Here is a 21,658-nt window from a genome sequence, read left to right on the forward strand (position 1 = left end):
CCGACGAGTGTCAGAAACATGGTACGACTTGTGGGAATTACCTTTTTGATGCATGCGCAGATCTACATTCAAAGGATGGTTTTGCACACTTGAACGAGTCAAAAATGTCGCGCTCCGGAAGTAAATTGTCCAAATCTCTGGCTATCTGCAGACGAGGAGCAGCCGGGGTCCTGAAGTCCCCGCAATCGATAAGTTCAATCAGCTGGTAGAACGAAGATACGTCAAATGAAGCACTTCGAAGTGAATCTGGTCATGAGTCTGATAAGGTCTATTATCACGCTTGATATCAGCACCTGATAGCACATGATCAGGATGTTCACCTTCTGCACGTAATAACAAGGACTGACGACGTAAAAGCGTAGTCCAACCGTCCGGTTAAAGATGCCAGCGTGATAGAATTATGTACCGACATTGATGGAACCTAAACCAACCTCAACACCGCGACGCTCTCTACATGCGCAGTCTGTGGGAATAAATCAAAGCCCCTCAAACTCTCCAGGACATATTTCCTCCCACCCCCTTTCTGCTCCATCCGCTCTATAATCATCCCTATATCACGCGCTTGTGTATGCACATTGCAGCTCACGTATACCACGGTGCTGCATGCGAAGCGAACCAATTGTTCTATGAATGGTTCATCAGAGCCCTTGCGTGGAGGATCTATTATCAACGCCGTTTTGTCTGGGGGGAAGTGCGAAACTGTCGAGAATATGTTCGCAGCGTCACCGGCCAGAAAAGAACATTTCCCTTGTGGGAGGCGGTTAATGATAGCATTCGCAGTAGCAGACTTGATTGACTCGGCGGAGAGCTCAATGCCTGCGACGGTGTCGAAATGTGGCGCAAGCATCAACGAGAAGAGACCTGAACCGCAGTACGCATCCACAAGATGCGTAGGCCCAGACGAATTCGAGGAAGGGAAGATCGCATCTCTTACGTATGAGGTAAGCGGGACAAGCACGGAATTGTTGTTCTGGAAGAATGAATGTCCCGGAAACTCGAAATACGTGGAATCCACGCGTTCACGGACAGTTGCCTTGTGGTTCGTGATGCAGATATGCTTCTCGTCCTCCGGACTAGGGGTAGACGATGTATCGGAGGGCAGGTGCTCAATTGAGTCGCGTAGAAGCAATGAAACACCTTTCTTGTAGCCCCATATATTCCTGATGAGATTCAGATATAGTTGAGTTCCCTATACAGTTCACCTACTTGATTATATCTTCCCGTATAGGTCCAAGTGCCGCATTTAACACGGGGGTTGCAATAGGACACTCCTGAAGTTGCTAAGTACATATCAAAACATTCCAAGCTCATTATTGTCACCTCAATGTCCAGCACTGTCCGCTTTCCGATTTCATTAAATCCAATTTTTAGCCAGCTGGGCTTATCTGTTGAATTGGCTGAACCAGAATCAGCTTCCTTACGTGCTTTTTTTGGTGGAGCCTCAAAATGCGGTGTTATCTTCGTGCGGTAGCCATATTGAAGTGGCGAGGCTATGGTTGGAAGTACGTCTGGGATGGTTTCTTTGGGAAGGTCTAGTCACGTGAGTGAAGGCCCATCAGAAATGATTAAATAAAAGTACTTGAGAAATTTTCATAAGCCTTGATGACCACGTTGCGCTTGATTCCAAGTTGAGTATCGTAAGAAAGCATCTAAGATGCGATAGTCAGCTGCCGAATAAGATGATGATACGTCTGTTCTAAACATGGGAGCTGATACTCATGCGAAAACTAAAAGACACGCAACTAACCTGATACTGGCAACCAGAACATTGTCCGAAGTAGCGACACTTCGCACGGCTGTTGTCGCGTAGGTCAAGGTTCGGTGAAACAACTTCAAGAAGGTCGGCGAATGAATGTAATCGCGAACTGCGATAAACTCGAACACGAATTCTTTCCCCTGGTAATGCAAATGGTGCAACGATCACCCAAGGAGCGGAAGATGCAGGAGAATGTGCCAGCGCATCGCCTGGTGTACGTGAAGTTTAGTCAAAATCAATAGATGAACGAGAAACATCCATATTCGCACCATTGGAAGATAGTGTAGATACCTCCACCTCCACCTCCTCACGGAAATCAAACGGTGAATCCCACTGGGTACCTTGTTGCAGAGCATGGTCGACCGTATCATCTCCTAGCAGTGCGACTATATCGCGCCATAGGACATCCTCTGAAGAGTAAGGCTCTGGCAAGATACGCTTCTGTTTCCTCTTTGCTGATTTCGACACTTTCTTGGAAGGTCCAGATACCACACGGACACTCGTATCTTCTTTTGTTACATTCGACTCATCCATGGGATTTTCCTCCAATCGAATCTTCTTCTCCACTGGCGCAGGAACCTCGAGATCGATTGTCGGTGATCTCACACGGGTAGACATTGCAGCCGATAGTGTCTTGGACTGGGGAAAAAAACTGGTTCGAACGTTACAAAGTAGACCCAAAGGACAGGCTGCTAGTCGACGCACGCGATGCGAAGGAGCTATAAGTCTTGAAATGGTGTGGATGGTGTTCGCAACAGTGACAACACTCATACCTTGATCATCAAGCGCACTCGTTACTTGAAAAACTCTTGCGCCAATTCCTTCGTGGCGCCCGTTCCGGACTAGGAAATCCACACGTGACTAAGCGTCATACTTCGGTTTATTCTTTGTCGCTTACTTATCCGTGTGCTCGGACTTGCAACCATCACATCATTAGGTTTTGCCAAGGCTTCTAATACGCTTTTATTACGTTCCAAATTCTGTGAAACCGAGCTTAGTTGTTTCTTTTGCACCATGATCATTGCTCTCGCCCGCTCACTGCTCTTGGAGCCCCCTGAGATGACAATGGGTGAGCCAGTGGATTCACCTACCTTCTGGTACAGGATTACTGTCAGTGCCGTCCTTGTGCTTGCGGGAGGTGTATTTGCAGGGTGAGTCTATGCAGTCTACTAGGTCCTTTTGTGCTATGTTTGATATTTTGTCATAGATTGACTCTCGGGCTGATGGGGCTCGATGAATTGCACCTGCGTGTCTTGGCTACGTCGTCAGAGGACTTGACGGAGAAGCGCAATGCGCAGAAAGGTGCGTTACCAAACAGCCCTTGTCTCATTTCCCAGTTGATAAAATTGATACACGACGACCAGTATTGAGATTGATGCAGAGAGGTCGGCATTGGGTATTAGTGGTATGTTGATGCCCGCACGCACGTACAATTAACTTATCCTTCGTTATAGGTACTTCTTCTGGCCAACGTTGTGAGTGATTATCTCAGGTGCCCATGTCTACAATAGCTAAACACCTGCAGGTCATCAACGAAAGTTTACCTATCTTTCTTGATGGTGCCGTAAGTAACAGAATTCTTGAAACACCAATTGATCGGCTCCGCGCCGATTAACTAATACTATTCGCGTTACATAGATTGGTGGCGGCATTGCGGCCGTTGTAATCTCTACCACAGCGATAGGTACGGATCTATCTCCTAGTATCCATGAGTTCGTTGTCCGCTGATTTTTCGATTCAAGTTATTTTTGGGTACGTTTTCGTCCCTCTCGAAGTCGGACTTGCTGAACAAGACGACATATTGTTCTTTTCCACAGAGAGTACGTGATAACAAAGTATCCAGTTGATCCCATCACATTTTCTGCAGAGTTATTCCACAGGCTGTTAGCGTCAGATATGGCCTCGCAATTGGCGCACGATGTGCCCCTTTCGTGCTCTGCCTTATGTATTTGTTTGGTAGGTGATGCTGACATGCATTGCGTTCAAGTCATAATAACTCCGGATGTAAAATAGCTCCTATCGCATACCCTACTGCGAAGCTCCTCGATTACGTTCTAGGCCAGAATGAGGGCCATACGTACAAGAAGGCTGAGCTCAAATCTTTTCTGCAGTTCCATCGCACGGGAGAGGAACCGCTACGGGATGACGAAATCAGTATATTGAATGGTGTGCTGGAGCTCAACACGAAGAATGTGGAGACGATCATGACACCCATCCAGGTAAGTGTTTGCGTTGATGATATATGACAATATCATTCATGTGTCTTGGAACCGTAGGACGTTGTGACGCTGAGCTCAGACACCATTCTTGATCACAACACAGTAGACGCAATGTAAACATCATAGTTCCAGTTTCCTGTTGTCTTTTTGACTAACAGCTCCCTTAGTCTCACAAGTGGCTACTCACGCTTTCCTATACATGAACCCGGGAATCCACTAGCATTCCAAGGGCTTCTACTCATCAAAAAGGCAACTTTCGATGTTATACGTCAGTCTACCTAAACGCTGAAGTTGTTTCTCAGTTGTTGGTATACGACCCGGCGCGGGCTCTCCCAGTCTCGGATTTCAAGCTCTCCATTCTTCCCGAAGCACATCCCAGTATAAATTGTTTCCAGGCGCTAGATTACTTGTGAGGATCTTCACTTGAACTTCCGCGGCTCTGATGCATGTGTTACAGTCAAACGGGACGTGCTCACTTACTACTGGTTAGCCGGACACCTGGATTAGCAGGTGGTGGAATTGGAGTGATCACACTCGAAGGTGTGTTTTCCCAGACAGCTCTGTCCTCTTACTCATATCCATGCTCCAGACATCATTGAGGTGTGCCTTGCTTGGACTCTGGTATATATCCAAGGATAACAAAGTTTTGCAGGAGATCATATCAGAAGAAATTGTGGATGAAACAGATCGATACGAGGATAATCAAAGTAAAAGACGTGCGAGACGAATGACTACGGCTACTGTGATGCGCGGGTTCGTGTTCCATTGTCTCTCTTCCACGCCTGTTGTTGATTCTTTCAAGGATTGTGGAGCGAGAACGAAGTTTAACGCGACGGCCGTCCTCCGACCGGATACCCCTGTTGCGCGATACACCTTTCACGCCATCCACTCCGCGTTCTGATCTCAGTTATCCGAATCCTCGTTACGGTGCCATACCCAGCCAGTCCCCAAGATCGTGAAGATCGCAACCATATTCATAGGGCGTACGCTATCGTACGCTGCCGGAGTTATTGGATGAATCTATTTGTTTTAGTATCTTGACTCGTCGCTTTGCTCCATGGTATCACCAATGGATTCAATTGGTTAGCTTGGTTTTTTCATCCGGGCACGCACATTCACGGGATAACAGCTGTGTCTATCCCGTGACGGCATGCACTCTGTGAAATAGACTTGGTGTTGGGTCCGAGATTCCATAGTTTTATCATTCCATACATGTTATGGTGCTAGTCTGTTGAATTTGTACTTCAGTAAAATTCACCCAATGTACGTAGGCTACGAGGTATTCAGGAAACGTGTGGACTCTGAGTTCTCTACTATGAGCGACTGCAGAATGAACCTTATGATATTATTGCCATTGACGCAAAGCCGATATGCATGAAGACTGTATGATATCCGGAGAACTTATTTTCAGAATGTTGTAATGATGCCTGAAGGCGCCATTTCCGTGTCTGCAGGTGAAACCTGATCACTGTTGACTCGTGATCATGGTACAGAACGCTAGGATAGTATATATGTGATGTATTCCGGTGTGTATCTGAGGTATGTATGTAGATAATCGACCTCTCCTTCGTGTTGGTAATATCTAATGACAAAATTACTGACTAGTGATCATCGCTTGCCGTTTCATCGAGCTCTCGTAGTCGTTCCTTCAGAGGAAACATCAATAGTGGTTCACCTGTCTGGGTAAATCTTCCGCGAACTTACCTCGAGAGCAAACAGGTGCGAATCATGTGATGCTGGTGCAAGCTGACGGACCGATTCCGCCAGACGATACAGATATTCCTGACATAAATGGTTTCAAATTTGCTCTGACCTGAAGGAAGCTTGACAAGCCTTATTCCGTCCAGAGGGGCCCTCGGAGACCCATATCCGCTGTGCCAAGTCCTCTAATGGTTCTGAACCAACTGATCGCATCGTCATTAGTCCGAACTTGAAAGAGGAAAGTGGGATGCTCACTGAATGACGGGTTATCTGGCCGACCGACATAACACTTGCTTCTCGTGAGATCGGCACAACTCAGTCAGAAACACAACGCGTACGAAAGCCTGAGTTAAGGAATCAACGATAGGTAGGTGAAACAAGTGAAGCGTGTTGCGTACATCCTGAATTGCAATTCTTTCGATCCCATTCTCTATGGTATAGACATGCAGCGTCTCCATTGTGTATCCATCCTGATCCATTGTACTACCTCGAATGATCGGATACTCGGTTCTGTTGAGCGACGTACCTTTTCTCTGTAATCTTTTCAGACACCTCAAGTGTCAATACGAACTATGGAGCCTTGACATCGTAGGCCATATCGGACTCACCCAAGTAATCCCGAACTTCTGCCTCATATTCCGGGTCAATCGTGTATGCTATGCCTGTGGAGAGGGACATTATCAGCAAGGAGTACCTCCATCGGACGAAAGAACCTTACCCCAAACAATATCTTCATTCGGGAACGCATCCTATGTACTGTGTGTTTGCGGATATCCTAAAAGACGAGAAGAGATGGACTCACAGACTGAGAAAAGCGATCCCAATCCTCCTTGTGGATAAGAGTCACCACACGCCCCGGATTCTGCGAGTTCACGATCAATACTACGTCAGGAGTTCCGCGGACATGTACGATAAGTGCCAGGACACACCTCGGGTGTGCCACGATGATCATGCGATTTCTGAGCGAAGCGCCGTACATAGCCTTTCAGGAATCCAGAGGCTGCAGAAAGTCATATTCATCACATGTTTGCTAAGCTAAAATGGATTGATCGCTCACTCTGGGATTGGACGTGAGGTGGTGGCTATACCAGCAGTGATCGCAAATCAGTTAGTGACACCTTTCGTGGCTGCCTGTCCTCACCTTGAATATCAATGAGCCGTATCCAAAGACTACGAATGGAGCATTGATGGACCCCATAGACGCCCTGTGAGTTAAGCGAATAATACTCGGAGTACAATGAGTTGGCGCTATGCAAGAAGGCAAGAACTAGGCGATAGTATAGACGCCGAAAATACTGCGGCTACATACGCTATAAAGGGAAGCAACTTCATTTTATGATGACCGGTAACTACACAAGTATGCCAATACTGTCATGTGGCAGCGTGACAATACACCACGCTGGGCCACGTAACAACTGCATAGCATAGCGGGTCGGAAGCTCTAGCCAAGACCAGCGGGTACATACTCTAGTACAACGAACGAACGACTGTCATGACACGCATACTGGTGTAAATCGGTTCCGGGTATTTCTAGAGTGTACACTTATCCATACAAGGGAAGACGCTAAAGGGATCCCCTAGTCGGCTCTAAGACAAAAGGAGTCAGGCATGCCACAAATGCGGTTGATCTGCATTACCTAAAATTATACTTCACTCTTCCCCTCCATTCCACATATGCTGGCCAGATCCAATACAAAATGTGTGCAATTCGCATGTACCGGGGCATAAAGACCGTCTTCTCTTTATGATCAATGGCCTGGACACAACGTGTCGCCACCACCTCGCGTCGCAAGCCATGTTTATTTGGGTCAGCTTCGTGTATAACGGGGGAAGAGTTGAGCGGTGTGTCAACCGCGGACGCGCGGAAGTCCCCCTCGATCGTTGCGGGAAGGAAGGACGTGAACGATATACGGGGGTGCTCTATTGCGAGCGCCTGAAAGAGCATTTGGGAAGCTGATTTAGTAGAAGCATAGAGGGTGCGTGTTGGCGCAGGAATGATTGCCGCCGCACTCGAAAGGAGAAGGATAGACGGTGAGATGGAACAGGAAGTGAGGAGAGGTATCTAGTAAGTTGGACATTTGTGAGTGATCAACGGGTTGCATGGAGACGTAATCTCACAAATGTGATCGCAGCAATGTATGGTCCGAAGAAATTGCCATTGGTGGCTGCTTTAGCGACACCAACGGCGTGGTGAATGGCTTCAGCAGTGGCGTGTGGCGGAGAGAGACCATCTTTGGAACTAGTGACTCCAGCAACTGTCATCAACGGTTGAAGGGCAGAAACACCAGCCGTGATTATGAGCGTGTCGATACCATCCCACTCTGACACATCACCTCAACGACAGCGGGGAACAAAAGGGACTATGATACATACCTTTGATCACCGTGTCACGCACCTTTGTCATGTCTTCCACGCTTGCGCAATCGCCGCACACACGCAATACACGACCGCTTTCGCATACCCATTCCTTCCGGCATTCCTCAGCAGCCTCATCAAGCATTGATTCCCTCCGTCCTACCAAGCATATCCGTGCACCTCTCTTCGCATATTGATGAGCAAGGGTACGACCTACTCCGCTCGTTGCACCTAGTATGAGGACTCTCTCTTGTGTTGGTGGGATCTGAGTGAGCCGTGGTGCAGGCCGTAAGTACCAGAAGAGAAGGAGGGCAAGGGGCAGGGCCCCAAGCGCAAGTTTAACCGTTGTAATGTTGAAATGAGAATCAAACATGGCAAACCACAGTACCATAGATTTTATGGGGGTTTTAATATTGTCGTATTCAAGTTACATCAGCAGAAGATCCACGATTTTTGGTCAAAAAGAAGTTTGACAGGCTTACGGTGAGCCTATGATAGTAGTACGACAGCGCTGTAGTTAGAGCCACGCGATTGGTGGAACGGACTTCTCCGCAGTACATTGCATCTCTGCGAGCCTGGAGTTCTGGATCTGCCCACGGACCGGTTAGCAAAACTCAGCAGTTTTCCCCACAACACACGAATATGAGACCAATGGCACATTATATTGTGGTCAATAAAATGAGAACAATCAAGTACGCGTCCGAGAGTTTAGAGCAAGTGGAAAACATGCTGGCATCACAGCCCCATCCATCGCACAACGCACATGGGATAGTTTACTTTGCATATTGTAATAGCCGCATGATATCAGAGATTACTGAAGTAAGGGATAAAGGTACTCGATTTTACTCACGTTGGCCGACGGAAAACATGTTTATCAACCGGAAAATCGGGTGTTACAGAGCGAAAATATATATACGGCCGAGAGACCCAAACGAATATATAAACGGGTTCCTATGCTTTTAGCCCACGCATTATTGGTACATGCAAGATACTGTCTTTTGGACTCGCCTTCCAAATTGTGGACCAAGTTGGACCCGACTTTGCGATCATGAACCATCGAGGCTAATTTTTAGCTTTCTGTCTTTCCTGTATAAATGAACTCATCATGGCCACCATAGCAGAATTACACCGATGGGCTCGTGATTATTCCCATGAGAGAAGGAACCATCATGGTCTCCCTCTGATTCTATTTTGCATAGCAATTTTTGGAGGCAAGATGGTTTCGAAAGCATGAATGATTTTTCCGTCCTTGAGTCTTTATGATCAGAATTTCGAGAAGCTTCAACTTGTAACATAAACGTTAGTAAGGGATGTTCCGCTTGGAAGGCTCTAGTCATTTACTTCACATTCGGCCCTGATGTTAACCTCTACTCCGCCAATATCCAAGTAGGCGACTGTCCTAACTTGTGCTCACTCCCCATCCCGTCCACTGAAGTACTGCCACTGTGCGTAAATTTGGATATACGGGTCTCCACGGGCGTCATAGGATAGTCCTGCGAATTGCTTTGTTCCGTTCTGACGGTTGTCCTTCCAGTTGAGGTTGAGAGGTAACCGCGATGTTTATTCATGGCGATGCGGATAAGCACCATGTAGAATGTAATCGATATGATCGGCATTAGCTAGTCGACCATAGCTCAGTATGTTTCGATATCACTTAAAAGGGGGATTACCAGGTCCACCATAACAAACTCTCCATTGTTCGAGCAGAGGAAACAGACTAGTGCGGTGACAAGTGCCAGGGAGTACAAAATGGCGGCATCCACGAGCACGCGTACTATTGGCATCAAGGTACCCCTCGTACCGGCGCGAGCGGTAGTGATATTGCGTTCAATAGCCCATATTCGGTATGCCATTAATCCTGGACACATTCACAACTTCTGCACCGTGCTCGCGGAAATGAGCTTACCTGAACCCGACACATTAGCTGCCATAGTTGAGACAAAATATGCCATGATATACGTCGCAAGGTTTTTGGAGAAAACGCTAGTAGTGGACTCGGATTGCGAAACACTGTAGACTGCAATGGTGCCAGTGACTGCAAGGTAATATCAGATTACACAACTTTCTCAGGCTGAGCATTATTGCAGTTTTACCTGCGACGCTACACCACAGCAGGCCTGGTAGGATGATAACCCAGATGGATTGCCAAACAACATAGCAGCGATAAACCTTTTATCAAATAAAGCACTTCTATTAGCCTAGAGGGTCCTGGTATAGCAGACGAAAATATGAACCTACCACCATCCCATCAGCAAGTAGAGTTTGCAGGACGTATAACGCATGCTTGATCACATACGTTTCTTGTGCAACGTCTGCGAAGAATGCTGCTGGTCCTCCTGGGTACGTGTCGCGATACTTCACCAGTCCATCTTCCACACGAATGATGCTCACGACAATGTGCTTGGTGAATGTCAGTAGGTGCCATGCCACAGACGTGAAAAGCAAGAAGGACTCGCCGCAGTACTCAATAAAAACAGCAGGATAGCCACTATGGCGATTGGGCGATTGATGTCTCGCACATGCTGTTTGTAGGTCAAAGACCACATGGTGCCCATAAACATGAGCACTGAAAAGCCTGAAGAGATGAGTTGACTTGAGCGCCTTGATGCACATGGGACAAACAAACCCGATGCCCGATGCTCACCGTATAAAATACCTTCCAGCACTGTTGCCATTAAAGCGCCGGTATCGAATGGGATACCACTTGAAATCATGGCGAAAACTGGAAGATGCGCAACAGTGTATATCTTCATCAGTTTCGTTATATAGAAATGAATTGTGTTATCATATGATATCACTGATCCATCAGGCGGTGCTTGGGGATAGATCCGGTAGCTTGCAACGCCTTGATGATGATGGCCTTCGAATTCACAGATGGGGTGATCTTGAAGGGATTTTAGTAACGAATTGATAACAAAAGAGTGACTTCCTTCTACTTATTTGGTCTACTTGAGGCTAGACGATGTTGGATGCGGCCGCAGAGCGCACCTCTCCTGGACTGGTGTGGGGTGATGTTTCAGGTCTGCGCGAGCCGCTCAGAAGCAAGTCTGATACGGCGAGGTTGTCTACAGTGTGATAATCAATAATGAATTATGTTACACGGCTGTTGCGATAAAGGAACTTTACAAGTAGCTGCTGTAGTATTTCACTGATGCAGTAAGCTGAGTTTGTAATGTATCGAGCGCACGATCATTCGATGCAGCTCCAGCCCGAACCATTCGAGGCTCGATATTTTTAGAGGACACAAGTCAAATTCATGTTGACCGTGACGTTCGTGAGTCACGAGTCCGTTTTGTGTCTGCAAATGAACTCATGAGCGAGCGGGAATCAGATCAGGCATGGACAGTCGACCGATAATGTGGTCAGTTTACTTTGTAGTCTCCACGCGCCGTATTGTACTTAGATATCACAGAGACACGTGTGGGCAGGGTGGGCTGATGCCCCGCTAAGCCAGCGCGGTTCGTTAAGTCCTCTTCCACATCAGCTGCTCTGATATGCTCTCCAACATGCAGGAAAAACGGTAAGCCCTCTTCAATGCTCTTACTTCCTGCTTTCAATATCCGCATCTTTTAGCAAGCCGAAGCTCTCGGCGCATACTTTTCCAAGACCCTGTTTACCAAGATTTATGCCTCTCCCCTCAAGCGCGCTGCCACCACTGCAGCACTTTTTCTTGCTGCTCAACCTGCCCCACAGCCACCGCATGACTTCACCATCGAGTCCATAAAGGAGCAAAAATTTGGCATTGCAGAGGGGAAACCGTGGTGTTCTCCGGATAACAGGTCTTCCAAGTCGCTCTCAGAGTACATGAGCGAGGGCAAGTACCCCACACCGCTTCCGGGTGAACGCTTTACGGACGGTGAGTCCGATGAAGATTTAGCAGCACGTGCGATGCAAGCCGTGGATGAAGTGATCATGCCACACGTACGTAGTGCAATGCGGGCTAGGCGTGCAGAGCATATCGCACTCGTAAGCCATGGGCTCTGCATTAGAGCGCTCATTTGCGCGTTGTTAGAAAGGGACTCCAGAAATATTTCCCCTTCGCGTGGGTACACTGGGATGCAGAACACGGCGTGGGCGAGGGCAATCATTGAAATGCAGGTCAGTTGATGTTATGTTCCTTTTTTATGCGGATGCTGATGATGGTATACAGGACGTTGCAGATGGCACACCATTGGAGATCACTGATGAAGACAACCCTCTGATCGTAACAGTGACGGACTTCGGTCGTACGGATCATCTCGCCAAGCTTGTACGTCCATCTGACTTCCACCATATATGGGGTTGCTACTACTGATTCTCAGAAGCCCAACGCCGGCGGGACCGGCAAGATTGCATACGACCCAAAGCAACGGGACATTAGAGCGTTCTTCGATGGTGCGGCGAATACCAAGGACTGTGAGAGCGATGCACTGGATGGAATCAATAGGGAAGCAAAGAAGTGACCTATTCACACCTTCGCAACGATGTCACTAGCAACCCGCAATTTTCTGCCTCCGTGCAATCAGCAATATATCTAGACTTACTATAATCACAGAGGCCACGAACAAATACCTCAATACGCCGTTCAGATTGGCGCCAACAGATGGACCTTAAGCTTCATCTGCAAGCTTCCAAAGAAATCAACTGGTCGGTTGTTGATTTACTCGACCCTTTAGACATTGCTATAAAGCACGTCTTCCAGCGATTTTCTCACATCATTTCGTGCAGCTCCCCAGCGATCTGCGCCTAGTCTCCCGCTGATATCAACCGGCTTCTTTCACAGAATACCGTGAACCTTCCGATTCTGATATCTGTACCTTCGCGGACACTTAAGATGTCCTCTCCTAGTGTCTCATCTCGTCCAACAGTCACGCACGATTCATCATCACTCCATGCCACCTTTCAAACCTTCCTTTCCAGACTGGATGATTCTCACTTCGCCAAAGATCTCATGCTGATATGTCCGTGTCTCGGCTGTTCGACAATTCATTGATAGACGGAATGTCATTCCTGAGGACGATGTCGTGGTTTTATCAGAAACTGATATTGATGCGAATTCCTGATATTATGATCAACTCAACCAAGCGACTTGCACTCTCTATATAACAGCGTTTAAGTGACTCGTTGTAATACAAACATGACCAGCAAGTCATCTCCCAACGTACAATAATGCTTGACTAGGCATATGTAAAAAACGTATGTCCAAAATTCATCTGCGATGTCGCGCTAAATCACCATTCAGATCAACAACAAGTCGACCTATCGATATGATTATCTTCGCTAACTATGCAATTGCTGATGAGTGGTGGCGTGGCATGTCCACTTCCTCCATCATTGGGTTCTCGGACAGTGTTCGGCATGTCAACGCCCAGTTCTATATCCATGACATGGGGCAGGCCAGCGTCGTCGACTCACTCACCGTGAATGGGATTGCAACCCAACTCCTTGGACAGGTGTTTTTTTTTCGTTGCTGGACGACCTAGGTGGTCGTAACTTGAGCGCCATTCCATCGTCTGATTGCGTGAACAACATTAGCGGGAATTCGTAAGTTAGTTCCCTGCAGGACATTTCACATCTGGCTGATAGCAGACCCACCAAAGTTTCTTCATTCGCTCCAAGGTATCCCGGTACTGTCCCGTATTGTTCAACAGCAACGCGACAAACTCGGTCTATGTTTCGCGTACCAAACGCGCTCGCTTCCGTGTTAGTGTCTCTGACAAGAGCACTGCAGAGACCATCATGATTGGCTCTGACGAGATCATCATCACGTTGCACACCGTCGATCTGGTGACCTTTTGCACAAAGGTGTTTGGTCATAGGCTGGAGTTCTGAAGCCCATACTCATTGGATAGCTCCAGATATTGTTAAATTGATTTTCTTAGTACTCTTTTCTAGTAACGATTTCCACAGGGTATTCCGCCTGTAGGAGCAGGGATCATTCTAAGTTTCCAGTCATGATCCAGGATACATTGTGGATTGCTTTACGCTTCATGATTCCCATTTCTCATACATCTCAAATTTCTCGTATTCAGCGCTGGCCGCTTTCTCCTATTTGCGATCACTAGCAGCCTTTGTATTTCCCTTATTTTATCCAGTAATGTATACCACACTCGGGTTCGGGAAGGGTGACACTATTCTGGCGATCGTAGCAATCATCATAGGCTAAGTCTTCGTTCTCCTTCCATTGTCATCCTGAATGATGATACCTGGAGACCCTGGATATTTTGGCATTACGGGAGCAGATACGGAACAGCAGTCGATATGAACGGCGATAACCCTAGACAAACGAGGAGCGACGGTACCGAAGTAAGGCATGGTTCAATGAATTATGAATCCTACTGGCAGTGACTAGTGATACGGCATTCTTACTCTTGTTGGCCGTATGTAATACAAGGGTTTGGGTATGCAAATTATAGGCTCCCTGAACGGGCATTGAAGCTTGAAGATTCTGCCCGACTTTAGGTAAATGCTAGCTGCCCTTCTTTCCATTGCCTTCTCCGGCTAGTCGACGCTCTCTTCTCCGCTTGACATCCCAATTATAAACTCTAGCAGTGTTGACTTCCATCACCGTCAGCTGCTCTCGCATAAACTCCAAGTCTTCGATCGTAGCTTTTAAGCTGGCCTCTGCAAGATCCAATTTGGATCGCAGGAGCGACGCAGCCTCTGACAACTTGTACGATAGCATAACATTCGCCTTTTACGAATCAGATATCATCGGGAAATCACGGTGGACAACTAAACTCACCCCTAGCCATAGATAGACGGTGTCAGTGTCCTCGAGTTCCGCTTCTGCGAAAAGCGTGTCGTTTAATTCGAACGTTGTGGTAAGCGGCTTTTTGGAATTGTCGGAATTTTCCTCGTCGCTGAGATCATCCTCCAAATCGTCGTCCTTGTTCTTGCCTTCCTACATGATCGTCAGATAATGTCGACGCACGTGTTCGCAGTGACAAACTCACTCTTTGTTCTTGCAGGAACTCCACCATATGTAATGTCTTTCTGATATCGGGGATCTTGTCTTCCAGACCTTTTCGTCGTTGTGTTAGGTTGGCATCCATATATCGATACTTCCTGGATTTCCTTAGTTTCATTATCGTCACAGAGTATATATCAAACATACGCGATAGCATCCTGGAAATTCTTCAGGGGACCCTCAACCGCGCCATCTGGGCCTCCCAGATATTCTTCGACATTTGCCTACATCATTAAGCATGAGCAGAAGATCATTGATCTACGTTTGTTGATACGTGCGATGAATGGAGCTTTTGGAATACCCCGTGGATTTTTCTCCTCTTGAAATACCGACTTGGCAGACATGGTCGTAGAGGCTGCAGTCTTCAAAGCTCAAACCCCGCTTCCAATCATCATGACGTCCGGTTTGCGTCCGGTCGGAGTTGGAATCGATTTTTCCTCCCGTCCTCACGATTTTTTTTCAATTCTATGATATTATCCTGTTTGATTGTGAAAAATCTCTTCACATGCTTGACGCCAGATCGCCTTGGAATGCACTCCGTACAACAATTGCAAGGTGCCTCCTCCGGAATTATCACAGATGTGAAATTTTCACTGAAGCAAGGCGGCACATCACGTCGATTCGGTTTCGTTGGCTTCAAGACGGATCAAGAAGCAAACGCTGCAACCTGGCAACTGCAAGGGGCTGGTTCGATCGCACCTTCATTGGCTCGACGTGAATTAATGTCGTGGGTGTTGTAGTAAGTTTTTTTTCTTTCCAAGTGTCGTTATTTTCTTTTAAAATATTTACTCGCAGGGCGTGAAATATGCTCCAGCTCCTCGACCAAGTAAGAGAAGACGCCTTGCCGATACTGCTGCAGATTCAGGACCGTCATCGTGACCACATGTTCACAAGGCGAATTTCATCCAGCACTACCGGCGGGCCTTTCTCGAGACAAAGATGGCATCCAATGGATCAAATAATAATGAGACTGTCTCGGACCTTGAATGGATGCGACGACGTATGAACATGGTGTCGGATTCATTACCCGATCAAGTCTGAGAAAACCGAGGATGAGCACGGGGTGAACCAGAGCACCATCCCTGAGGAACGCCAGTACTCGACAACAAAAACAACCATGCAGTCTCGTTTATTCCTTCGAAATCTTGCTTTCTCATCTTATGTATTGAAGCCGAGATCATGGAGTTATTTCAACCATTCGGGGAAGTTGTAAATGTGAGTATCTCGTAGCCTTGTTATGTATTCCCTACATCTTTCGCTTTTTTCTTGATGATAAACACTTAGGGACATCTGATCCTCCAGGGATGTGCTGATCCCCGGGAACCAATAGTAGAAAAATTATCTGACTTTTATTCTCCTTTGACAATTTGTGTGTTGATGATCACTTCGCTGACTTATCACTATCCTACCAGGTGCATATACCTTGTCTAGGAAGTTGAAGGGTTTAGCCGACGTGACCTTCAAGCAGCCGATGTCTGCCCTCCTGGCGTATGAGGCGCTGGACAAGATGTCCCTCCAATGGCGTCCTCCCTACATCATCCCTGTCTCTGACCATAAGGGCAAGTAGAGGGCGAGGGGGGAAAACAAATGTTTCAAGATAAGGAGAGTTCTCGGCGTAAAACCACAGCTGGGCGAGATTTCAATTGGAGTGTGTTGTACATGAATGTTCGTCAAGCCTTTGTCATGTTATGCACTATATATCCAGATCTTATGCAATGCATGTGCAGAGCTTAATGCAGTGGCATCGTCTATTGCTGTTCGGATGGTTCCGAATTGTCCAGGCAGATATTCTGAAATCTGAGTCGGATGATGCAGCAGTCAAGTTTGCGCTTGCGGAGATGCACATTATCCACGAGACGAAGTCGTACCTCGAGTCCCAGGGAATCGTCTTATCGTCCCTTTTTTTCACGAGCGACTACGATATTTGTGAAGAACATCCCCTATGACACCACTGCGAACAGATACGTGAGATGTTCGAGTTACACGGGGAACTCAACCGCGTTATCGTACCACCGGCAGCTACCATGGCGGTGATGAAATTCGGACAGGCAGATGAAGCTGCCAAGGCCTTTTCAGCTGTAGCTTACCGACGTCTCGGAAGTAGTGTGGATTACTTGGAGAAGGGTCCGATGGGCATGTTCTAGGAGACTGCGGATGCAACAGGAAACAACAACTTCAAACTAATTACTCTTTAATGATGCACAGTGCCGACAAGGATATGCAGGCATCACCTCCTCCAGTGAAACGACAACGCACGAGCCACTGCAGAACATCCGAATCATTAATTGAGCAGTCAGAGTTTTTGTTTCCGACGGGGACACTGTGATTGGTGTCGAAGGGGAATCATGGAATGCTCATATGTTCTGAAAATTTTGTGGACATGCTCGAACTTCTGTGGCCGGCCGACATCGAGAGAATACACGAGTGTCGTCTGATCATTTTGTCGTAAAATTCCGCGAATAACTGGCTAGTCCTGACATGGCTGTACCAACACGAGTAAGCCATCTTATCCGTCAAACTATAATTGTATAGCACCACGTCTCTAGGAAGTTTAATAACCTCACTGTCGTCTTTGATACCATAGCTGGAGCCCTACGACTCTCCAACAAATATGACATTGCGGACTTCCGTCATATCAGCTACAGCTGTTTCTGCCTAGCCCCAAGACTTCACCAAAATGACTTATGCTGCATTCTCTCATGCCGCTAGTGAGCTTCCCTTTTCTCCTGTAGATCGGTCTAAAATGTGCTCTGGAGGTCATAAGCCTTGCGCAAGAATGTAATGTCCCTAGGATCCTTCCTGCCTCATACCATGCCCTTTTGATCTTCCGTTGGAGTCATCTAGCCGAAGGCACCTCTAATTATCCCCCTGGGTGATTCATACTTGGACGCAAACACCCTCAAGATCATCTATACGCAATCCTGACTAGTGCAGACGACCGGCCATGCGGACACACCACAGCTAGTTGCGAGAACGCACTCAGACGTGGCTCAGCTCATCGTTGAGGCCGGATGCTTTCTCTCCGTGGCTCCTTCGTAACTTGCAAACTCTTGCTATCAACAGATATCCAGGCTTGAGTTTACCATTACACCCGCTGTGATGTGAACTTTTCGTCAGCGAATCAGCGGGTTCGCTTAAGACCTTCACGAAGTAATTTTATACTACGAGATGTTTGTGTTACTCACCCTATGAGAAGACAGCAAAAGTTTCTTGCACGGGTTTCCAGTACACAACTGGCCAAATTTTGGGAACAACATTTTTTAGCTTCCGTGTTTCTTCACACACTTTGTTGCAAATGACATCAGGATGCAAAACATATATTGATTTTTCAGCACGTGACTGACGCGTCGTGTTTATCTAGGCAAGCACGCACAAATATTCGTAACCGGTATAAATATCGCGGAATATCCTGGAATCACCCCGTCGAATATCTTGCCAGCATACCCCACATTCAACGATATTCCGCCAACATTATGATTTCTACTACCTTCTATGTTGCTTCACGTTTCACCATTACGGCCTTAATCTCGGTATCGTTCTTCGAGGAAACGGTTCTCCGTCCAATCCGATCTGGACCAAGGAAGGCTGCCGCCGGCCTCGTCGTGTCGGCATTCAAGTCGACAATTATCTTGATCCTAGCCGCTGACGAGGCTGCTTCAATGTATCTGAGCAACAATACCAGTGCACCCTCCACTAGCGAGCACGTTCCCGATGCACCGCCAAGGCTGCCGGGAACGGCGTGCCCGACGTGCAATTTACATCAAGGTACTCCAGATCGTCACTCGCCCGCGAATTTCGTGTTGCCAGTTCCAGCCCAGAATTCTTTTCTACCGTCATCTCCATCTTCATTGTCATCGTCACCTGTATTCAGATCGACAATGTCACACAACATCACTACTCTCGATTTGTCATATTCAGGCAATTGTAAGCGTCTCTCCATCACATCAAGTACTACCCTGGTAGCCTGCGACGACGACCGCTTGCAGGACGTCTTGCTACCATTTTCACTGTCATCGTCACCTGTATCCAGATCAACAACACCCAACGACATCACTACCCCCGATTTGCCATATTTCGACAATTGTAAGCGCCTCTCCATCGCATCAGATACTACCCTTGTAGCCTGCGACGACGACTACTCGAAGGACGTCTTGCTACCATCTTCATTATCATCGTCACCTGTATTCAAATCGACAATGTCACACAACATCACTACTCTCGACCTCTCGATCATATCAGATACTGCCCTGGTAGCCTGCGACGACGACCGCTTGAAGGACGTCTTGCTACTATTTTCATTATCATCGTCACCTGTATTCAGACCAACACCCAACGACATCACTACTACCCTCGATTTGTCACATTTCAGCAATTGTAAGCGCCTCTCCATCGCATCAGATGCTACCCTTGTAGCCTGTGATGATGACTCAAAGGACATATTCTCTGACAAGGTACGGATCATCATATCTAACTTGACATTGCCTAACATTCGGTTCGCTCCAGTACAACTACGCTATGCCACAGCCTGGGGTGCAAGCACCAGCGCACACTACAGATAATGTCCGCATTGATGCCCCAGCCCCAAGCACAACTATCGACATCATTAGCCCCTTCTGTATGCCATATGTTCGGCCACTTGTCTTAGTGGACAAATGCCAGACAACGCCTACGTGTACTGCTAGCCATTCTGTTCCTGGATCCGCACACCTCACAGGTGCCTTGCTTCAGACGATGAAGACCAATAACTCCCTTCACAGCAGTCCATCCGTAGTCCCCACGGATACCTTCGTACACTTGAAGGGCATCTTTACTGGCACTGACGAAGCATTAGACACCAAAGACGTCGAACACCACATCGACACCGTATCCCCACGCACGCCAGCTCTTATCGCCGACAATGATCTCGTTATCGAAAATGCTCCGCCTGTCGAAAATGCTCTTGCCATCCGCAATGTTCCCTCTCATCCGCCAACCTTTCGGCCACTTGCTCCGCTCGATAGCTTTCCAATGTCGCTGTGTACCAAAATTGACACTAACCCTTCTGGATCCGCCCGACCCACTGACGTGCTAGCTCACAAGACCAAGGCTGCTGCCTCCTGGCTAAAGCCCCTGATACTCGTTACTAAATATGCCGCTGATCGACTCATCCCTCTACCTCTCACAGCGCTTCCTGAGAAGTCGCGCCCATATAAACTGAAGCAGCAGAAGGTACGGGCATATTCATTGTCAGGCTTGGTATGTCACTCATCATACTTCATTAGCGCAAACCTGCTAGATCTTTGCGAATGGACTCTGCTTGCCACAGCATCGTGCGTTCTCGCCTCCGGCGACATGCCCACAGGATTGGTCAGTCATTTCTCTTTGTACTGTAATTGCTTATTGATTTCGGTACTACTAGTTGGCCACCTTGCGCAAGTCTGCAAACAAATTTGTGTCGATCAATCATCCCTCATGGACAGCTGGGTCACTACCATGGCGGAGGTGGGGCTCACCTCGATGCTGGTCGGCAACCACCGGAAGCCGCCAGGATCGCAGCCCCCTCTTACATTCGAATCATTTTATGTTTTAGAGCCTGGTTCGCGAATCAAGGCCCGTCTTGCGTCACTTCGCCATCGAACAAATGCAGTCGTCGCCACAATTCCAGCTACCACCACTTTTCCACCTTTGCTACCCCGGCGAGACACTTGCTGACACCTCCAACGTTTTACGCCCCTCCGATGCGGCTTCACTAATACCTACAACACTGACAACTACTGCCTACTGACAACGAACACTGCGATAGCCTGCCAAGGTCACAGGCCACATACCAACGAGAAAATACGACGCCGTCGTGACATGCATCATGATACCAACACCATGACACTATCAAGCGAGACCACTCTCATGAACGACGCTACAATACTCAGACAAAGACCACTTCATAATACTTACGACAGACAACGCCTATCACCACGGTTCACGACATTCCAGACTTGCTCAACACGGGCCACAAGCTGACGAGAAGAGTACGACATCATCACGACCATTTAATGACATGCATCACAATACTAATGCCACGGCACTACCGAGCAAGACCACTCACGACACTCGATTTCATGATACTTACGACGGACAACGCCTATCACCACAGTTCACAACATTTCAGACTTGCTCGACATAGGCGACAAGCTGACCAGAAGAGTATGGCATGCATCACGATACTAATGCCACGGCACTACCGAGCAAGACCACTCACGACACTCAGACAAACACCATTTCACGACGCTCACGACAGCCAACACTCACTTCCATGACACAACGATATCCATGACGCTACGATGTCATCAGAATGTTTCGCGAGCCTCACGCTACCACAATACCGTCAACAAGGACCACTTTCCGTCGCTCACCACTAATCTCATCATGACCCACGTTCCAGTCATCATTAACAAACATGATGCTGACAGCGAAACAAATTTCGACTTTTAAAAGACTGCTAACTTCATCAGTTTGCTAATCATGCTTGACTCGGATAGCTGCATTACTTGCTTTCCTAACTCCCACTGCGTACTCTACGTCATCTTGTATTATAATCCTTGATGATAAGAATCTTTGCCTGCTCACGTATCTTGGGAATGAATGTTATGATTACCCGCGATCGGATTCGTCCACGAAGAGATTAAAAAATACTTTTATTAT

General features: G+C 47.5%; 9 protein-coding genes across 9 annotated transcripts; 4 read left to right on the forward strand and 5 right to left on the reverse strand.

Annotated features, from left to right (window-relative positions):
* Nucleotides 1-152: 152 nt before the first annotated feature.
* F5891DRAFT_994739 (S-adenosyl-L-methionine-dependent methyltransferase) lies at nt 153-2,580 on the reverse strand. The gene is made up of 7 exons (XM_041378306.1): nt 2,462-2,580; nt 2,026-2,408; nt 1,748-1,965; nt 1,580-1,649; nt 1,321-1,532; nt 1,207-1,271; nt 153-1,160 (listed from the first exon to the last, which is right to left on the reverse strand). The coding sequence occupies exons 2-7, from the start codon at nt 2,372-2,374 to the stop codon at nt 422-424; spliced, it is 1,653 nt and encodes a 550-aa protein (XP_041234324.1). The 5' UTR covers nt 2,375-2,408; nt 2,462-2,580; the 3' UTR covers nt 153-421.
* Nucleotides 2,581-2,664: 84 nt separating this feature from the next.
* Nucleotides 2,665-5,299, forward strand: F5891DRAFT_994748 (uncharacterized protein). Its single transcript, XM_041378307.1, has 16 exons — nt 2,665-2,907; nt 2,964-3,058; nt 3,121-3,161; nt 3,211-3,231; nt 3,282-3,320; nt 3,395-3,440; nt 3,499-3,508; nt 3,624-3,712; nt 3,770-3,975; nt 4,033-4,088; nt 4,143-4,224; nt 4,278-4,384; nt 4,433-4,515; nt 4,565-4,575; nt 4,628-4,728; nt 4,778-5,299. The coding sequence occupies exons 1-16, from the start codon at nt 2,771-2,773 to the stop codon at nt 4,932-4,934; spliced, it is 1,281 nt and encodes a 426-aa protein (XP_041234325.1). The 5' UTR covers nt 2,665-2,770; the 3' UTR covers nt 4,935-5,299.
* Nucleotides 5,300-5,422: 123 nt separating this feature from the next.
* F5891DRAFT_1160659 (ChaC-like protein) lies at nt 5,423-6,934 on the reverse strand. Its single transcript, XM_041365236.1, has 13 exons — nt 6,818-6,934; nt 6,734-6,758; nt 6,606-6,676; nt 6,479-6,538; nt 6,395-6,425; nt 6,285-6,338; nt 6,203-6,216; nt 6,075-6,146; nt 6,015-6,020; nt 5,932-5,965; nt 5,809-5,879; nt 5,680-5,757; nt 5,423-5,621 (listed from the first exon to the last, which is right to left on the reverse strand). Exons 1-13 carry the CDS (start codon nt 6,872-6,874, stop codon nt 5,577-5,579), a joined length of 618 nt encoding a protein of 205 aa, XP_041234326.1. The 5' UTR covers nt 6,875-6,934; the 3' UTR covers nt 5,423-5,576.
* F5891DRAFT_994764 (uncharacterized protein) lies at nt 6,918-8,519 on the reverse strand. Its single transcript, XM_041378308.1, has 4 exons — nt 8,050-8,519; nt 7,795-7,997; nt 7,314-7,738; nt 6,918-7,263 (listed from the first exon to the last, which is right to left on the reverse strand). Exons 1-4 carry the CDS (start codon nt 8,420-8,422, stop codon nt 7,254-7,256), a joined length of 1,011 nt encoding a protein of 336 aa, XP_041234327.1. The 5' UTR covers nt 8,423-8,519; the 3' UTR covers nt 6,918-7,253.
* A 716-nt stretch (nt 8,520-9,235) lies between these two features.
* On the reverse strand, nt 9,236-10,980 carry F5891DRAFT_26136 (uncharacterized protein). The gene is made up of 8 exons (XM_041371118.1): nt 10,676-10,980; nt 10,488-10,606; nt 10,270-10,431; nt 10,125-10,200; nt 9,938-10,066; nt 9,702-9,889; nt 9,373-9,650; nt 9,236-9,316 (listed from the first exon to the last, which is right to left on the reverse strand). The coding sequence occupies exons 1-7, from the start codon at nt 10,782-10,784 to the stop codon at nt 9,399-9,401; spliced, it is 1,035 nt and encodes a 344-aa protein (XP_041234328.1). The 5' UTR covers nt 10,785-10,980; the 3' UTR covers nt 9,236-9,316; nt 9,373-9,398.
* F5891DRAFT_26163 (phosphoglycerate mutase) lies at nt 10,967-12,546 on the forward strand. The gene is made up of 7 exons (XM_041371121.1): nt 10,967-11,305; nt 11,363-11,392; nt 11,444-11,489; nt 11,544-11,551; nt 11,605-12,129; nt 12,182-12,280; nt 12,333-12,546. The coding sequence occupies exons 1-7, from the start codon at nt 11,288-11,290 to the stop codon at nt 12,471-12,473; spliced, it is 867 nt and encodes a 288-aa protein (XP_041234329.1). The 5' UTR covers nt 10,967-11,287; the 3' UTR covers nt 12,474-12,546.
* Nucleotides 12,547-13,277: 731 nt separating this feature from the next.
* Nucleotides 13,278-13,842, forward strand: F5891DRAFT_974078 (uncharacterized protein; the record flags this gene model as incomplete). Its single annotated transcript, XM_041376409.1, has 2 exons — nt 13,278-13,463; nt 13,630-13,842. The coding sequence occupies 2 exons, from the start codon at nt 13,278-13,280 to the stop codon at nt 13,840-13,842; spliced, it is 399 nt and encodes a 132-aa protein (XP_041234330.1).
* A 422-nt stretch (nt 13,843-14,264) lies between these two features.
* Nucleotides 14,265-15,351, reverse strand: F5891DRAFT_994780 (Prefoldin subunit 3). The gene is made up of 5 exons (XM_041378309.1): nt 15,259-15,351; nt 15,128-15,204; nt 14,967-15,078; nt 14,756-14,914; nt 14,265-14,704 (listed from the first exon to the last, which is right to left on the reverse strand). The coding sequence occupies exons 1-5, from the start codon at nt 15,322-15,324 to the stop codon at nt 14,480-14,482; spliced, it is 639 nt and encodes a 212-aa protein (XP_041234331.1). The 5' UTR covers nt 15,325-15,351; the 3' UTR covers nt 14,265-14,479.
* Nucleotides 15,352-18,453: 3,102 nt separating this feature from the next.
* On the forward strand, nt 18,454-20,671 carry F5891DRAFT_1180299 (uncharacterized protein; the record flags this gene model as incomplete). The annotated part of the gene is made up of 4 exons (XM_041365906.1): nt 18,454-19,431; nt 19,484-20,188; nt 20,242-20,326; nt 20,379-20,671. 4 exons carry the CDS (start codon nt 18,454-18,456, stop codon nt 20,669-20,671), a joined length of 2,061 nt encoding a protein of 686 aa, XP_041234332.1.
* Nucleotides 20,672-21,658: the final 987 nt, after the last annotated feature.

This window comes from Suillus fuscotomentosus (genome assembly GCF_016647785.1).
Source record: "Suillus fuscotomentosus strain FC203 chromosome Unknown F5891scaffold_1, whole genome shotgun sequence".
Lineage (NCBI taxonomy): Eukaryota > Fungi > Basidiomycota > Agaricomycetes > Boletales > Suillaceae > Suillus > Suillus fuscotomentosus.

Excerpts from the sequence above, each read along its gene's own strand:
- F5891DRAFT_26163 (XM_041371121.1), top strand. Across the intron at positions 12,130-12,181 it reads GGGCAATCATTGAAATGCAG|GACGTTGCAGATGGCACACC; the intron begins GTCAGTTGATGT and ends GATGGTATACAG. Across the intron at positions 12,281-12,332 it reads CGGATCATCTCGCCAAGCTT|AAGCCCAACGCCGGCGGGAC; the intron begins GTACGTCCATCT and ends ACTGATTCTCAG.
- F5891DRAFT_994764 (XM_041378308.1), bottom strand. The coding sequence starts at position 8,422 with ATGGTACTGTGGTTTGCCATGTTTGATTCTCATTTCAACATTACAACG. Across the intron at positions 7,998-8,049 it reads GCGTGACACGGTGATCAAAG|AGTGGGATGGTATCGACACG; the intron begins GTATGTATCATA and ends GTGATGTGTCAG. Across the intron at positions 7,739-7,794 it reads ACATTGCTGCGATCACATTT|ATACCTCTCCTCACTTCCTG; the intron begins GTGAGATTACGT and ends CCAACTTACTAG.
- F5891DRAFT_994748 (XM_041378307.1), top strand. The coding sequence starts at position 2,771 with ATGATCATTGCTCTCGCCCGCTCACTGCTCTTGGAGCCCCCTGAGATG. Across the intron at positions 3,162-3,210 it reads GTCGGCATTGGGTATTAGTG|GTACTTCTTCTGGCCAACGT; the intron begins GTATGTTGATGC and ends CCTTCGTTATAG. Across the intron at positions 3,321-3,394 it reads CTATCTTTCTTGATGGTGCC|ATTGGTGGCGGCATTGCGGC; the intron begins GTAAGTAACAGA and ends CGCGTTACATAG.
- F5891DRAFT_26136 (XM_041371118.1), bottom strand. The coding sequence starts at position 10,784 with ATGAAGATATACACTGTTGCGCATCTTCCAGTTTTCGCCATGATTTCA. Across the intron at positions 10,607-10,675 it reads GCTGGAAGGTATTTTATACG|GCTTTTCAGTGCTCATGTTT; the intron begins GTGAGCATCGGG and ends TCATCTCTTCAG. Across the intron at positions 10,067-10,124 it reads GCTGTGGTGTAGCGTCGCAG|TCACTGGCACCATTGCAGTC; the intron begins GTAAAACTGCAA and ends ATTACCTTGCAG.
- F5891DRAFT_1160659 (XM_041365236.1), bottom strand. The coding sequence starts at position 6,874 with ATGGGGTCCATCAATGCTCCATTCGTAGTCTTTGGATACGGCTCATTG. Across the intron at positions 6,339-6,394 it reads GAATGAAGATATTGTTTGGG|GCATAGCATACACGATTGAC; the intron begins GTAAGGTTCTTT and ends CCCTCTCCACAG. Across the intron at positions 5,758-5,808 it reads GCCCCTCTGGACGGAATAAG|GAATATCTGTATCGTCTGGC; the intron begins GCTTGTCAAGCT and ends CATTTATGTCAG.
- F5891DRAFT_994739 (XM_041378306.1), bottom strand. The coding sequence starts at position 2,374 with ATGTCTACCCGTGTGAGATCACCGACAATCGATCTCGAGGTTCCTGCG. Across the intron at positions 1,966-2,025 it reads ATCTACACTATCTTCCAATG|GCGATGCGCTGGCACATTCT; the intron begins GTGCGAATATGG and ends CACGTACACCAG. Across the intron at positions 1,272-1,320 it reads GGACAGTGCTGGACATTGAG|GAGTGTCCTATTGCAACCCC; the intron begins GTGACAATAATG and ends TAGCAACTTCAG.
- F5891DRAFT_994780 (XM_041378309.1), bottom strand. The coding sequence starts at position 15,324 with ATGTCTGCCAAGTCGGTATTTCAAGAGGAGAAAAATCCACGGGGTATT. Across the intron at positions 15,079-15,127 it reads AATTTCCAGGATGCTATCGC|GAAGTATCGATATATGGATG; the intron begins GTATGTTTGATA and ends AAGGAAATCCAG. Across the intron at positions 14,705-14,755 it reads CCGTCTATCTATGGCTAGGG|GCGAATGTTATGCTATCGTA; the intron begins GTGAGTTTAGTT and ends GATTCGTAAAAG.